Below are 16,376 nucleotides of genomic sequence, written 5' to 3' on the forward strand. Positions count from 1 at the left end.
AAGGCTAAATCCAATAAAAATATGTGCAATTCCTTTACAAATAAAATTACAAAATAAATTACTGAAGAGGCCCTGGCCAGTGTGGCTCAGCTGGTTGAGCATCATCCCACAAAGCGAAAGGTCGGCAGTCCGATTCCTGGTCAGGGCAGAAGCCTAGGTTGGGGGTTTGGTCCCTGGTCAGGGCGCATACAAGAGGCAACCAATTGATGTTTCTTTCCCTCTCCTTCTCACTCCCTTCCCCTCACTCTAAAATAATTTTAAAATAAATAAATAAATGTTTTTTAAAAAATTACTGAAGAACCTATGGAGACTATAATGTGGAGAGGTATACTGAACTCATTGTTGGGAATAGTCAGCTTCATAATGCTGAGAATTCATCTCTAATTAGTATTTAAATCTACAAAATTCTAATTAAAATCTCAAGGGATTTTAGAGGATCTTGAGCTGATCCTAAAATTCTAATGGAAGAGTGAAAAACCAAAAAAAATTTAACATTAAAACATTTTATAAATGAAGTACAGTTATCCTTAAGTACAAGATTTATCCCTACTAGATAGAAAATCTATTATAAAGTGTATCAAAATATTATGGAATTAAGCCAACGATAAAGAAGCAACCTAAGAAAGCCCAGATTCAGACTCTTGCACTTTGGTGTGTGACAGAGTGCAACACAAGCCAGGGAGGAGGAAAAAATTACGTGCTGTTGGAACAACTTGCTGTTCATATAACAAAAAATTAGATCTCCATCATACGCCACACATAAAAGTAATAGCTAGGTAGTTCAGCTATCTAAATGGGAAAGCAAACATATACATCTTTGGAAAAAATACAAGAGAATATCTTTCTGGCTTTAATGTAGGGAAGAACTTCTTGAACAAGGCACAAAGAGCAAAGACTAGAAAGAAAACAGAAAGAACTAGTATAAATAGCTCAAGGACATGTGCAATGAGGTGGCGACTGACTGTGGGAGAAGGGGTAGACTGGGTGGAGGGGGAGCAATGCGGGGAAAAAGTGGGACAGTTGTAATAGAAAAACAATTTTAAAAAAAAGAAAGAAAGAAAACAATGGATCAATTTTACTACACTAACAGATAAAGCAAAACAGAAACAAAATCAAAAGACAAGCCATGGGCTGACGAAAGGTCAGGATCTAAAACTTCATACCATACAGCATGATAACTTTTATGAAAAGTTCAAAAATGCATAAAATCACACTGTATGCATTGTGTGTGTGTGTGTGTGTGTGTGTGTGTGTGTGAATAGAAATCTACATATTAAATGTACAAAAGCAGGGAAGAGATACCCATGATTGTCGTTGACGGAGACAGGGAGGGGAATACATTGTGGAGATTTCCATCCGGTTTGTAACTATCTTTAAAACAAGCCTGAAGCCCTTTAAAAAGGGTTTTGGGAATTTTCTTATGCTTATTTCATTTATTTTTGAGATAGCTATATTAAACAAATATTTTAAATCACCGTCCATAATGTTTATTTCTATTTTAAGCAATTTAATTTATATTTTGAATAGAATTATTTGGATAGGGTAGATTATATTTTAAATATGTAGGTAGTATATATTTTTAAATGCCAAGTTGTTCAAAATTCTAAATAGATAGAAAGTAATACACAGTTATCCCACATCATTTCTTAAATAATCTATCTTTTCCCTCTTTAATTTGAAAAGTTACCTTTATCACATGGTAAAATTTCAACATGTCTATTTCTGGAATTCCAATTCGATTCCATTGATACGTATATCTATTCATGCTCAAGTACTATTCTGCTTTTATTATTATTACTTATTAAACTGTTACCATTCAAAAAAAAATGAAAATAAACAAATGTTACTATTCCTTAGATCTTTTTCAAAACAAGCGCAACCATACAATAAGTATAATTAAGCAATACAGTAGTCCCTCTCTATATTGCGGTTCACTTATCGCGGCCTCACTGTGTCACGGGATTTTTTAAAATATATTTAATTATTTATCATGGATTTTTCGCTATATTGCGGGATTTTGCGGTACTGTATACGTATGTTGTTAAATTTACGTAGGTTTAAGAGTGTAGAATGTGTTTAAGAACGTAAGTAGTGTTTATAAAAGTGTGGAAAAGGTTAATAAGGAAGTGGGAAAGGCTAATAAGGGACTGGGAACGGTTTATAAGTGCGTGGGAGGGGTTTATAAAGCCTTAAAATATATATAAATACTAAAATAAATGTAAGGTTCCTACTTCGTGGATTTTCACCTGTCGCGGGGGGGTCTAGAACGTAATGCCCGCGGTAAGTGAGGGAATACTGTTTTAGGGCAGTGGATCCTAGAATTGTTTTCCTTCAAACAAAGATTGTTGTGAGGAATCACATCAGAGCTGTTATTTTGATTAAGCTTCATCCTCTGTCCCAGAGGATATGTAAATTTCCCAATAGCTCTACAGGATGCTACCATGCAGCCTCAGGGGCAAAGGCCTTACCTGGTCCGGGGTCATATAACTTGGGTATGACAGGATGGCGGATGGTCACTGGAAACTTGGCTGTTGTGGACTTGGACCTCAGATTCACTGGAGAGAGAGAAAAGGTCAAGTGGTCAGCACCATGTCTGGGCCACTCTCCATGCTGCCCCGGGGAAGCCCATGTTAGGTGGCAGTGAAGGTCTGGTAGACAATGTTCCAGCTGGGATGAAATTGAGGACCTAATGGAGTCTGTGGCGTTCTGGCTCCTGACTTGTTGTGTGTCCCCACAACAACTTGCTGAGTGCTTCCTAAACTCATATTTCTTGCCCTGGTTAGAAGCTGGTTGGGTGGGGTAGGTGTGGAGTCAGAGGGTGTGGGTTAAATTTGACTTTGCCATTTATTATCTGAAACACTTGGGCAGATCACTCAACCTGCTGCAGCTACAAAGCCAGGATATTAATACCTGCCCTATTTTAATTCACAGGGTCATTTTGTGAAAGGAAATGTTTGAGAACTTGAAGGTGGAGAGAACGCACTCTTTAGTGTGCGGTCATGGGTAATCTGTCCTATGTTTCGTTTCTTTTTGTTAGTGTCCTGGGAATGCACCCTGTGAAGCTAGGGAAAAGAGAAAGGGGTGACTTTCTCATCCACGGAGAAACCGGACTGCCAGGAAGATGGCAGGAATTGTTCTCCAGGGGATTCCTAGAGTGGAGGCTGGGGGTTGATTGGGAAGGAAGAGTCCAAACCACTGCCCTTTGGACTGGGAGGTTCCCTATACCCCTCTTTCCTGTTAATACGCAGGACAATAAACGGATGCAGAGACTGGCTTCCTCCTCTACCACAGCTGAAGCCTTCAGCTTTGAGCACTAGAGAATAGGGAACAGAATTGGATGGTTTCCAGGCACACAGAGAGAAGAGCAGGCATTCCACCTGTCCTTTCCTCCGGTCACTTCTGCAGAGTCAGTGGCAATGTGGGGGCAGTATTGGGTACATTAATTTGGAAGTTAGGGGTCTAGGATTAGAAACAGGAGCAAGGGAAGCATCTGAAATGCAGGCAGGCTTCTTGGAGGAGAAAGACTTTGAGAGGGCCCCATAGTGTTTTCCAGCTCCCTATTTGCCATCCAAGGAGAGCTTCTCACCCACATCCACCCTGGGGTGCTGGTACACCGTGCTGGTGTAGGTCACGTGCTGGAGGATGAAATTCAAAAGCTTCCGGTCATCCGTCGAAATGGTCAGCTGCTTCTGGCCTCTGCCCTTCACCACACTGTCTTCGATGTCAACGAGGGTGTTGAATGTCCCCAGAGAAGCTGCCAGGGTGACCTAGCAGGGGGTGAAATACAGAGTCCAAATGCAAGGAAGGGCACATACCCATCTTGGCTAGCAGGGAGCAGAGCATATTAGGGTGAGAGGAGAAGCATCATGGGTGTCCCAGAAGCTAGGGTCTGGCTCTGCACAGTGTCACTGCTTTAGTGCCAGCAAAGGAGAATCAAGCCCTGTGCCCTGGTGCATTCAAGCAGTTTATTTTCTTATCTCTTAGCTTGCACGATACCATTCTTCTAGGTTTCTTCTTCCTCCCACTGGTTGTTCCTTTTGACTTCAGTTTGCCAACCCCGCTTTCTCTGCTGGACCTTCAAATGGAGCTTTCCAGGGCTTCATTCTGCACCCTCCGCCTTCTTATTCTAACACCTTCTCGCTAGAAGATTTCATCCATTCCCAAGGCTTTACATACCATCCATACGCTGATGGTTTCAAATTTTATATCAACAGATTGTCTCTTTCTGAGATCCAACTGCCTGGTTGGTTGCCCTGCTCGGAAGTTTCACAAGCAAACCAAGCTGATATCTTCAAAACTGAACTATTGGTTTTTCTCTATAAACCTGTTGGCACCCCCTCCCTGGTTGTCCCTGCCTTGTGAACGGCACCTTCCTCCACGCAGCTGCTCAAGTCCCGCAATGGAAGTCGTCGCTGTTCTTCTGCCCTTTCCCTCACACCTGCAGCTAGTCTATGAACAAGTCCCATCATTCCTACCTTCAAAATGTAGCTGGAATTGGTCCACCTCTCTTCGTCCTCATTGCTATTCCCTAATGCTACTCTCTTCTCTGGCCTTCTGATCTTTGGCAGTGGCCACTTATCTTTATGAAGAGTGGACTAGATTATGTCACTCCTGAAAATACTTTAATCAGTCAATGGATATTTTCTGAGATCGAAATTATAGGCGTGGGGGAAAGAATCATGAATAAGACAGACACCCTGCCTCCGAGAAGCTTATAGTCCACTAGGGAAGAGAGGCAATGAGCATATAATAACACATTATAAGGTAATTCAGGTACAGGTAAGTTCTACGAAGAAGATAACAGAGTACTGAGAAAGCAACAGAAGCGGGGGGGGGGGCTTAGCTGGGGGCCGGGAGCAGAGGGGGCCTCTGCAGGATGGAGTAGCTTTGCTCACTTATCACTGCTTCCAACCTCTGTTTTTAACATGCAGATGTTAGAAAACTAAAACTACATTTCCCAGGCTCTTTTTTAGTCAGAGTTCTTGATGTGACCTTCGCCCCACTAGTCGGATATGCTTGCAGACCTTGATTGGGAGCTTTGTTAAGTAGGGAAAGCTGGGCAGGGCATGGGGCCCCCATCTTGGTGGCGCTAACCCTGACAGAGGCCGTGTGACACAGGAGCCATGGCTGTCACAGCAGCTTCCTCTTGCAGGAGAAGCAGCAGTGTCCGTGGGGGCTCGGGGCTTTGGTGCAGTCTTGGAAGTCCTCCCTGGAACTCCAGCCACTTCTATGGCTGGAAAAAGTGTGCCTTCCATAGGTACCCTTCTCCCTGTCCCCTCCCCCCTCAGACTCCTGCCTAATATTTAATCTGTATGGAGGCTCTGTTAGAATCTGAGACCAGCCACCCCTGGGGGAGGGGGCATGGGTAGTGAATCAAGAACAGGCTGCCAAGTGCACAAAAAGACTGGGAAGGGGACTCTTGCCTCATACATGGTGGCGTTGGGTCCGTCAAACTGGAGACCTGCAGGACACAGAAAAGAGGACAAAAAAAAAAAAAGAAAGCAACATCTGAGAGGATTCCAAGGGCTCTCTGAGGCTCACACCTTCCTGGCTGACTCTATATCCTTCCAGAGTCCCTTTAAGCGTCTCCTCCTATCCAGGTTGTTTGCTGACACACCTCCTCCCCAGGGTCCTGTTAGATGCTTTTCATGGTCTTTCCAGTGGTTCTAAAACCTCTCATGCCCATCCTCAGCTTCAGGTGGGTGCTGTGAATTAATCCAGCCCCTTCCAGGTATCTCCGTTACTGAAGGGAAGGAAACAGTCCTGGTATGCGGCGACCTAGAGCAGTCAGATTCACCGAGACAGCAAGTAGAATGGTGGGGGCCAGGTGCAGGGGGGAGAGGGGGCTAATGTTATACAGGTACAGAGTTCCAGTTGGGAAGATGAAAATGTTCTGGGCATGGATAGCTGCAGAACACCGTGCATGTACTTAATGTAACAGAACTGTACACTTAAAAATGGTTAAAATAGCAAATTTTGTTATGTATACATTACCACAATAAGAAAGGAATCATCCAAAGTGTCATATCATTTTTAAGTGACTATTCAAAAACACTAACAATTAACCTCAAATGTACTTAGCATCTGTCTCTTCTCTTATAATATGATTAATTCAAGTTCTAATTCAAACATATCTTCCCTGTGTGGCCATAGACAACTTACTAACTCATCTGTGAAATTGGCAAAATAATATTTACCTCACAAAGCTGTGATGCTGAGATAGAGACGTGTGTAAAAATCTTTTTTTCTTTTTTTCCCCTGAGCAAGGTCCTGCTCAGGACAGGCTTTTTAGTTGCTTAAAAACCAAATAAGTGCTTCATTTCTAGATCTTCCTCCAGGATGGGGCTATCCGGGCCCCTGTGTGTGCAGCGGCCCTGGCCCACCATGAACACGTCTCTCTTCAGATCTGATGCCATGACCCTTTCAGTTCATGGAAGGACGCCCATCCCACTGAGCCACACTAGTCAGGGCATAGGCCTAGGAGTTCTAATCAATATAAATATTCCACTCCCTGGAGAAGGGCTCTGGCTTTACCTGCTCCCATGATGCTGTAGGACACCAAAAAGACAATTTGCCCTAAGATTCCTGGGGTACACAGATATCTGTCCTCTTCTGTGTTATCTCAAAGCCCCAGGGAGGTCACAGCTACTCAGGGTGATCTCCAGTGGTGAAAACAGTGACATCAACATTAAATGAAATCGTGTCAAAATTCCTGCCTTGTGCTGGGTACACAGCAGGTACTCCGTTCATGACCATTCCCTTCTGTTTCCTCATTTTGCTGAAGAAAGAATAGGAAACTTGCCCAGTTGTCTCAGACGGGACATACCTACCTGGGATAGGAACTGTATGCAGGGGCATCACCTCCACTCCATGGACCGGGTACCCGAAGGGGAGGTTGGGTGGAGCCAGCAGGGGTGGTGGGCGAGGCAGCCCTTCTCTGCAAGGAAACGGAATGTTAGCAGCTGTCCTGACTCCCGGCCCAGGTTAGTTCCTAAAGCAGTGTCTGCGCCCAGAGCTTTGTGCTGCCACTGGGGAGAAATGGAAAGTAGATTGTCCCCCATCTCCCCTCCATCCTCCCCCTCCCTTATTCCCAGCCTCTAATTCCACAAAGAAACTGAGGCAGTTTACAACAAAGTGCTTAAAAATTAAAAATCAAGGGCTGGATGGAGGTGGATAGATGGGGACATCTGTAATAGTGTCAACAATAAAAATAAAACAAAATAGAAATCATGACCAACAAAAAATAAAAAATAAAAATAATCAGACCATGTGGCCCAATGCTGGGGCTGGCTTGTACTGGCACAGGAAAGCCAATAGTTGAATTTTCAGGACTTGTGCAAGCCAGCTGTTAAACACAGCCATTAATAAAATTTAAATTACATACACTTAAAATTAAATATAATGTAATGCCACAAAGGTAATAAACACCCAGAACTCCTCACTTCTTAATTATTTTACTATCTTTGCTCTTGAGGCTATCTACATCTATCGGGGTATTGTACAGTGTAGGTATTGCATAATGGTGACTTCCTCTGTTTGTCTTCCCAGGTATGCATTCAGTGACATTATGTTGATAGCTTGAAATCAGTCATGGTGTGATTATTAAATCATGGATATTGGCAAACACTGAAAGCATCCATCAAAAGCCTCAAAAACCCATTGTTAAACATTTGCCCCCACTGTTCATACCTTTCCCCCAACATATATAAACAGACCTACACACACGTACTCACGCACACAAATATTCCCTGCACAAATGGTAGGTTTAAAAACACAAATGGTAGCATACTGTACAAACTTTTTGCACCTTGCTTTTTTGTCATAATAAATACTAGAGCTTTTTCCCCATCACTGTGTCTAGATCTTCTTCATTCCTTTTAACACCTGAAACATTGTCCTCCGAACTGGTTGCATTCCTTCAAGAAAGGAGCCGCACCCTGGGCTCTGCCTGGAGTCACACATCAATTTATGCCCCATTACTCATTCACTTCTTGACTGCCAGGCCCTGTGCTCAGCTGGGAACAAAAAAGAAACTAAAGCCCCGTTCCTGGGAAGGGCGGAAGCCAGACCCAAACCCCAACAACTAGAAACTTGTTCAGTAACAGAGATGAGGCCAGCTCTGAATGTCACCACCTTCCTGACTGTTCCTTTTTCAGTCTCAGAGCTGGAAGCGACTCTGCCTTCTAAGACGTGCCACATCACTCCCTCTGACTGCTCTTCAAATCTTGAGCTTTGAATTGAACTCTTGAGTTCCACACAGTTTGCTGACTACAATGTATGGGCCACCGACTGCCTACACTCACTCAACACTGGCTTCGGCCACTCCGTGATTATGACGGCACGCCGTGTCTGTAGTGGGAAAGGACATGACTCTGGGGAAGGGCCACTGATTGTATCCTCTCTATTGTGCTGCAAGCTTGTTGAGAGCAGGATCTGGATCAGATTTCTCTTTGTATCTAATTCAGTGCCTTGCTCAAAGCAGATATTCAGTGTTTTTCCATCAGCCGATTGAGAAATCTGAGGCACTGGTAGGAACCGAGCGACTCTCAGTCCAGCTACTTCCTTACAGTCATGAGACCTGGTTCACATTGATTTTTATTTATTGGGCTCTGTTTTTTGTGTTGTTGTTGTTGCACACACCTGAGTTGTCGGGTGTAAATCCAAGATAGCTGGGCATTTCCACAAGTGAGGGCGGGGCATGTAAGGACATGGCCAGCTCCTCCCTGTTTGGAGTCACTTCTGTCTTATAATTCCTTCTTCCCAGCTCTCTCCAGGTCAGTGCTCCACCCAAGTGTCACCTGCCTCATGTCCTCCCTAGCTCACCTCTCCCATCTCCTGTTCTCCCTTCCCCACCATGCCATCTCCGGCAACTTGCACACCTGAGGTGTTCCCTCCTTGACACAGCCATGACTTCTTTCTCTCAGCAGTCCCCACACTGCCCGGGAAGAACAGAGCCATCATCCTACATAACATGCCCCAGGGACTTCTGGCCAACGTGGAGGTGTAGGTAGATGTGTTTTACCTCCTCGCAGAAAATAGGGGAATGTTAAGAATAGTAAAGGAGGGCAGGCTAGGGGGCTGGCCACATGGACTGCGGGGAAGGCACTGGCACCCGGCAACACGTGCTCCTGCTTCCAGAATATTTAAAAGATGCTTCAAAGAAGATGAAAACTGGACTTATGTTTGTAAAATTAGTTAACCCTTGTTCAATATGTGTTTACAGCAGCTGTTTGAAATAAAAGTCTTCAAGGAAAAACACGATTCTTGGTTTATAAACCAATCAGTTCAATCAGGAGGCCTTCTCACTTTGTCACATCCATGGACCCTCTATTTCTACTCCTTCACTACCTTATAAAGGCTGACAAAGGAAAAGTTTCAGCCTCTAGGCGTGTTTGGATGGATGACGTGTTTCCAAATTGCATCTTATTGCTGAAACTTCCTGAACTTGAGAAGTTACTTCGACATGTAACAGAGGAAAAAGAAATAGACAAAAAGAAATATTACAAGTACAGCAAAGAGAAGACATTAAAGTGGTTGGGAAAAAAGGTTACTCAGACTATGGCAGCATAGTCAACTGCATTTTCCCCTAGTCACACAATTTCTAGTGACAAGGAAGGGACTATCTTTGTTATGCCCATGGCCTGATATCTGATTACATCCCAGAAGAATTAAGTGATGACTTATCTAAATATTTAAAGCTTCCAGAACCTTCAGCTTCATTGCCAAGCCCTCCATCAAAGAAAATAAAGTTATTACATGAACCCACAGAAGCAAAAGAAGATTACAATAAGTTTAATACTAAAGATTTGAAGACTGAAAAGAAAAATAGCAAAATGACCACAGCTCAAAAGGCTTTGGCTAAAGTTGACAAGACTGAAATGAAAAGTATTGATCCCTTTTTTGGTGCAAAAAAATTTTTTTAAGTTGGGAAGATTTGAAACTTTAAAAATGAAATCCAGCAAAAGTATTTGTCTTCTACATGTCCCATTTTTGTCCTTCCTCCCTATCACCATACTTCCTAACCCTTTGGGGAAAAAAAGTTTTTAGATTTACTTGAACATTTTGTTGTATTTGAATTTTATATTCCTGAACAAAATATGGGAAAGTAATTGTGTAACTAAATGACTTGTGGACTTTGGCGTCTTCTTTGACATACTGAAAAGTAACCAAGTGATTAGAATTAACCTCTAGCATCTCAATTTCCTCATTAAACTGACTTGTGACCAAAAAAAAAAAAAAAAAGAATAGTAAAGGAAATGGAGAAGCCAAAGAACTTATATGCACGATCCATGGACATGAACTAAGGGGGGGATTGCTGGAGGGAAGGGGGGTACTGTGTGGAGGGGGGCAAAAGGAAAAAATTGGGACAATTGTAATAGCATAATCAATAAAATATACTTTGAAGAAAACATGCCCCAGGGTTTCCTCTCACACCATCTACTTATTTCAACAGACGTTTGTTGAACCTTGCTCTGTGCCAGGCACCTCAAGTCCCCACCTACAGGGATCTCACAGAGACACCAGGAGACAAACAATGGGAACCTCCTGGTGGGAGGCAGAGAGAGGGAGTCGGAACCAGAGCCCAGGTGCTGCTTGGTGTGAGAACTTATCACATGGAGTTACAGATACTTTGCTTATCATCTCTACTATCCTATTGTGTATAATCTCATTGTGGATCCAAGCCCGATGCAGTTTTAAGCCCTTCCAGGTATCAACTCATGCTCACAAAAACTCTAGGGACTATTACTATCAGCATTTACAGAGGCGGTTAAGCTGCTTGTCTGGGGTCACCTAGCCGGACATGGAGGATGCCGGACCTGAATGTAGCCCGTCTGCCTCACCTGGCAGCACTGTTCACTGCTGACCTGTACTGGTCCTCACACAACTAGATGGGGCCAGAGTTCAAATCCATGCCGGAATCACCTGCATATTCCACTGGTTCTGGCTTTCAGTACTCCTTCCTCTTGGTGCCGCCATCTTTCTTCTGGGGAATCTTCCATGTGTATGTAATTTGGGGGTAGTGACCCAAATCAAACCTGGAGAGAACCCAATTCACTCTTCCTCTTCCTTGATTCATAACTTAGGCTCAGACAACTGAGCACTAAGGCAAGTAACCTGGGGACTGCTGAATGTGAAGATACAGGCAAAGACTCCAGCAGAAGGAACATTTACCTCCCACCTGACAACTCAACAGGTTTCCCTATACCTTCCCGACAATTTAGTCTCCACAGAGGCCAGCATGATGTTTCACAAACGTATCTTGGATAACTTGCCACTTTTTTACTACCCAGAAAACAAAATGCAAACTCCTCTTGCTGGCTTACAATGGTCCTCCTGACCAGCCTCCCTCTGGGCTGAGAAACCACCTGCCTTTCCCTGGTACACAAGGCTCCATGGCCCGCTTTCTTGTCATGCTACCAGCTTGAAAGACCCACATTGGCTTTGGGCTCTGCATGAACTCTTCTCTCTGGAACGCTCTTTTGTGGGGGACCTGGGCAGACCCTGCTTGACATACAAGTCAGAGTTCAAAATCACCTTCCTTCATGATCTCATGAAATTTTATGACTTCAGGTAGCATCCTACCATAGTATTTTAACTTATGTCTGCACATAGCACTTCTAACCATCTAATATATGGGTGATTTATGTATTTCTTCATGTATTATGTATTGCCTGTGAAGAACTATAAGAATGATGATATTAATAATAAACCTCAACAATAAGAGAAGGTAATATTTTTGCAGCGCTTCTATATGTCAGGCCCCTTTTGAGTTTCTGGTTCTTTGCATGTTAATACAATTCACCTTACAATAAGCTTTTGAAGGAAGTATCCCTATTATAATTTTTCATATAAGGTACTGAAGTGCTATGAAGTCAAGTAAGTTGCCATCCAGCTTGTTTCAAAGTTAAAGTCTTTAATTACAGTGCTGTTATCTTTTTTTATCATAGCACACCCTCTACAATAGCTCATAAATGATTGTAAATGAATAAATGAATAGATGGAAGGGCTTGTCCAGCCCTTATGTGCTCTGTTGTATCTTAATTTCTCAGCCCAGTCATCCTACCACCTACAGATTTGGTGATTTCCCAACGTCCTTCCCACAAATTCTCTTTTGACAGAAGCCAGCTGGAATCAGTTTCTGCTCTTTTCAATCAATAATCCTGGTCAATACACCTCGAGTGTTTTAACTCTGTGCCTTGCACATAGCAGGGAGACAGTATGTTCTCAATGTAACTGAATAAGATAGTACAACTTGGTGGGACTGTAAAACCACCTGCTAGGATAGCCTGGGTGCATGGAGGCTGTGCCAAAACACCCCACTGACATTTCAGACCAGCGTCATTCCTTCGCTCCTTCTTTATTATGAAATGTTTCATACATGCAAAGTCTCTAAATCTTCACTTAAGGGCTATTTCCTCAGCTGCCTTTCATTAGTTTATTCTTAGTAGTTCCGCCCAGGGACCCTGCAGGAAGGGGAGCTCCTCCCTTCTCTCTTTGAACCCAGGCTCTCAGGACAAAGTAGAGAGCTTTTGCTCTTTCTCGGGACCCAAGAGTCCTCTCACAGCCCACATTACCTCCTCTGAAAGTGTTCAAATTCAACCTGCCGCCTCGCTTTCACCGCAGGCAGGTCTGTCTGGCCATAGGCATCCTGAAAGTTGTAGCCCTGACGGTTGTTTGCACACTGGCACTGATTTTTCGGGAACAGCCTAAAACAAGCAAGAGGACTGACTGAACATTAGAGGGTGGGTGGGTGGGTGGGTGGGGGAGGGGAACCTGAGGTCTCATCCAGGGGTCATTCCGAGAATCTCCTTTCCTAGACCCGCTGTCCTAGCTGGGCTGAGACCCTGGAATCTCAGCAGTGGCCCCTGACAGAGACACGGGGAAGAGAGAGAAGGGAGATGGGAAGAAGGCCCCCCCTTTCATGAATTACCCCCTGCACCAAACATCTTTAAACTTAAGTCATGGGAATGACAGTGGCATTTCAGCCCCACCAGAAGAGGAGGCTGGAGGGACGAAAAGGCAGCAGTTAAATGGGCCCAGGAAGGCTTTAAAGGACTTTGCTGATTGTTGCAGAGAACAAAGACTGTGCCCTGGACATCGGGCACTCCCTGGTCCCACCATTGGGAATCACTTTAGTAACCAATGCAGGTTCAGGAAGGTAGAGAACCACCTGTAAAATGGGCACACGAGGGCAGAGCAAACCACAGGAGGAGCGAGGGAAATGTCAGACCAAGGTGGAAGAGAATGAACAGGTGATATCTTACCAAATTCCATCGTAGGTAAAGAGGTTCCTGAGATGTTCCTCAGGCAGAAGGTTTGGCATCTGAACAGCCTGAGCAGGATGAGGGCGCTCTGGTTGGGGGCTGACCTCTACAGGAAGGTACTCCTCCATGAGAACCAATAAACCCATGCCAGCTCCAAAGAAGAAGAATAGTTTGAGGAGCCACCGAAATCTAGAGCTGTTGGAACACAAAAAAAGCAAACTCCATTAACATATTTTTTCTTGATAAGGTATTAAATTATTTGATTGTGTAATATATAAAGGAACTGTAACTTGAGGGGGAAAAGTAAGTTAAATTTATATTTCATACCATTTATGAAAATTTATTCCTGATAAATCAAAAAAATAAATCAAGTTGCAATAAAGAGACTCAGGAAAATCAAAAATAAAAGAATAGGCAAAAACATTCCAAAGGGGGGAAAAAAAGAGTAAATTTTGTGATATTAGTATGAGCATAGTTGAATTTAAGGGAGAAAAAAAAGTATTAAATAGGACAAGAAGGATCACTTATAATTATCAAATGCATGACCCACAGAATAGATGTAGTGGTCATGAACTTTAGCTACTAAATAAAATACATAAAGTAAAGAATTGCAGATTATAAGAGGAAAGGGATTCAAAAGACAAAAATAGCCATAGAGTCTAACATTCTCACATCTAATATTTTAACATCTTAGTCCTTAACAGATCAAGTATCAAAAATATATAAGGCAGTAGAGCAATTAAATGATAGAATTCATATTCTGTGAAAAAGCTCTTAGAACATTGACAAAACTTGACCACATATTTGGACACAAAGAAAATTGCAATAGAGACTTCCGGCCAAGATGGAGGCTTAGACGGACACGCTCGGTCTCCCTCTACAACTAAAGAGGATTACAACTACTTCAAAACAAAAGATAACTAGAAATTCCAGAAAATAAAGCTACACGGAAGCCCAACGTATGAAGTTATAAACCAGCGGCGCCCTTTGGGCAGGTAAGGGGAGCGAAAGGGGGCGGTGCTGTTTGCTGTCGCACCAGGAACAGCGGCAGGGAGGACAATCCCGGCTGCGGTCAAACCCCGGCAGCTCGCGACCCCAACGCTGGGGAAAGCAGCCACCACATCGCCTTGAACATTGAGGCCCAGGGGGGCGGGAGGACGGATCCCGGTCTCCTAGCGGAATAACTGTGTGAATCCATCTTGGACCCCCGCCCCCAAAGAAAGCGCCACAGGGCTGCGAAATAGGTTGCGGACAGGCGCCTGTTGCTGGGTTGTGACGACAAAGCACCACGGCGCAGCGAGAAAGGTTGCGAATTGCCGCCGGTCGCTGGGTCGAGAAGAGTACACAGGCACTGCCCCCTATAGCCGGCCCAAGAAAACAAAACGCATCTGTCAGAATGAGGCAGACAACTATAGAAATCCCGGTGGCACAGCTCACCAGGCAACAGATGAGGAATCTGACAGATGAACAAATAAGAAACCTGTCAGAGGCTCAGTTCAGGGCCATTGTTATCAGGTGGCTTACAGAATTAACAAAAGATCTGGAAAAAGATGAGAAAGAAGCGAAAAACACTCATAACGAAAGGAACAAAACCACATACGAGACAGATTGTGAGGAAAAAAAATCCAGAGTTCATTTCAACAAACCAGAATATAGAGAAGGAACGGGAAGCAACGATGAGAGGATCAGAAACCTCTGGGACAGCTATAAAAGGCCCAACATAAGAATCATTGGCTTGCCAGAGAACGAAGAAGACGAACTAGAACTTGAAAAAGTGAGTGAAAATATAATAAAGGAGAACTTCCCAAACTTGGGGAAGGAAATAGACTTACAGGTCCAGGAAGCACAGAGAATTCCAAAAAAACTGGACCCAGGGAGAACCACTCCAAGACACATTATAATCAAAATGTCAAAAATTAAAGATAAAGAGAGAATCTTAAAAGAAGCAAGAGAGAAGAAAAGAATCATGTACAAAGGGGTCCCAATTAGACTATCAGCTGACTTCTCAAGGGAGACCCTGCAGGCAAGAAGGGACTGGCAAGAAATATTCAAAGTAATGAAAATCCAAAACCTACAACCACGAATACTCTATCCAGCGAAATTGTCATTCAGAATAGAAGGACAGAGAAAGTGTTTCCAGGACAAAATAAAACTGAAAGAGTTCATTAGATCCAAACCACTGTTATATGAGATGTTAAAGGGACTGGTTTAGAAAAAGGAGGATCAAAACTATGAACACTAAAATGAAAACTGCATCACAAGAAACAACAGAAGCTAGGGAATTGAAACAAAGGCGAACTAAACAGGCAATGAGAGTGGAAAAAGAACTATAGGTACGGGGAACATATTGGGGGGAGGTCAACAGGGAGGGGGAACGGGGAGAGAGAGGGAGACGATATAGGAATTAAGGATCATGGTAGGAGGGAATGGAATAGACAGAGAGAGGTTGAGAAAAACTATATGCACAACTAATGGACATGGTCTAAAAGGGGGGGACAACTGGAGGGAGGGGGACCACAAGGTGGAGGGGAGCAGAGGGAAGGGAAATTGGGACAAATGTAATATTATAATCAATAAAACACATTAAAAAATAAAAATAAAATAAAAAAGAAAATTGCAATAAAATAGAAATAGTTCAGATCATATACTCAACAGTGCAATCAGTTACCTATTGACAAACTCCCTCCCCCTAAAACATGGAAATTTAATTTAAAAAAAAAATCCTTTCCAAAACAACTCTTGAATCAAGAACAAGAGCAGAACAAGAATGTAAAGATAATAAAGACATCACATACCAAAACTATGGAATACTCTAAAATTGTATGAAGAGGAAAATTTGAAGCTTTAATCATAAGCCAAAAAAATAAATGGAGAAGTCAAGAAGTTTGAAAAAGAACAACAAAATAAATCTAAGGAAAGTAGAAACAAGAACTTAATTATAATGCAAGTAGAAAGTCATAAAGTAGAAAAATCCTAAAATTGAATAATTACTAAATCTAAGCACTGGATAGACCACTTGGGGGATAACTGCTAGTTTATAACCTCCCTTCTTTAAGACGTTTTTCCTGAATCACAGAGGTCACACCTACAGGCCTAGTTTGTATTACATGG

The 16,376-nt window shown here is 43.1% G+C and overlaps 1 protein-coding gene and 1 pseudogene across 1 annotated transcript in view; one reads left to right on the forward strand and one right to left on the reverse strand.

The window, feature by feature from the left end:
• Positions 1 to 16,376, reverse strand: part of B4GALNT2 (beta-1,4-N-acetyl-galactosaminyltransferase 2 (SID blood group)) — a 43,704-nt gene that overhangs the window by 15,670 nt on the left and 11,658 nt on the right. The window contains exons 2-7 of the mRNA XM_090291956.1: positions 13,266 to 13,460; positions 12,576 to 12,707; positions 6,831 to 6,937; positions 5,424 to 5,461; positions 3,587 to 3,767; positions 2,469 to 2,555 (exon numbers count right to left, since the gene is read on the reverse strand). Coding sequence (XP_090148082.1) covers positions 2,469 to 2,555; positions 3,587 to 3,767; positions 5,424 to 5,461; positions 6,831 to 6,937; positions 12,576 to 12,707; positions 13,266 to 13,460 — 740 coding nt within the window. The remainder of the gene's footprint in view (positions 1 to 2,468; positions 2,556 to 3,586; positions 3,768 to 5,423; positions 5,462 to 6,830; positions 6,938 to 12,575; positions 12,708 to 13,265; positions 13,461 to 16,376) is intronic.
• LOC149998286 (ribonuclease H2 subunit B pseudogene) lies at positions 9,087 to 9,923 on the forward strand (annotated as a pseudogene).

Source organism: Furipterus horrens, unplaced genomic scaffold (assembly GCF_987537825.1).
Source record: "Furipterus horrens unplaced genomic scaffold, mFurHor1.1.pri manual_scaffold_11, whole genome shotgun sequence".
In the NCBI taxonomy this organism is placed as follows: Eukaryota; Metazoa; Chordata; class Mammalia; order Chiroptera; family Furipteridae; genus Furipterus; species Furipterus horrens.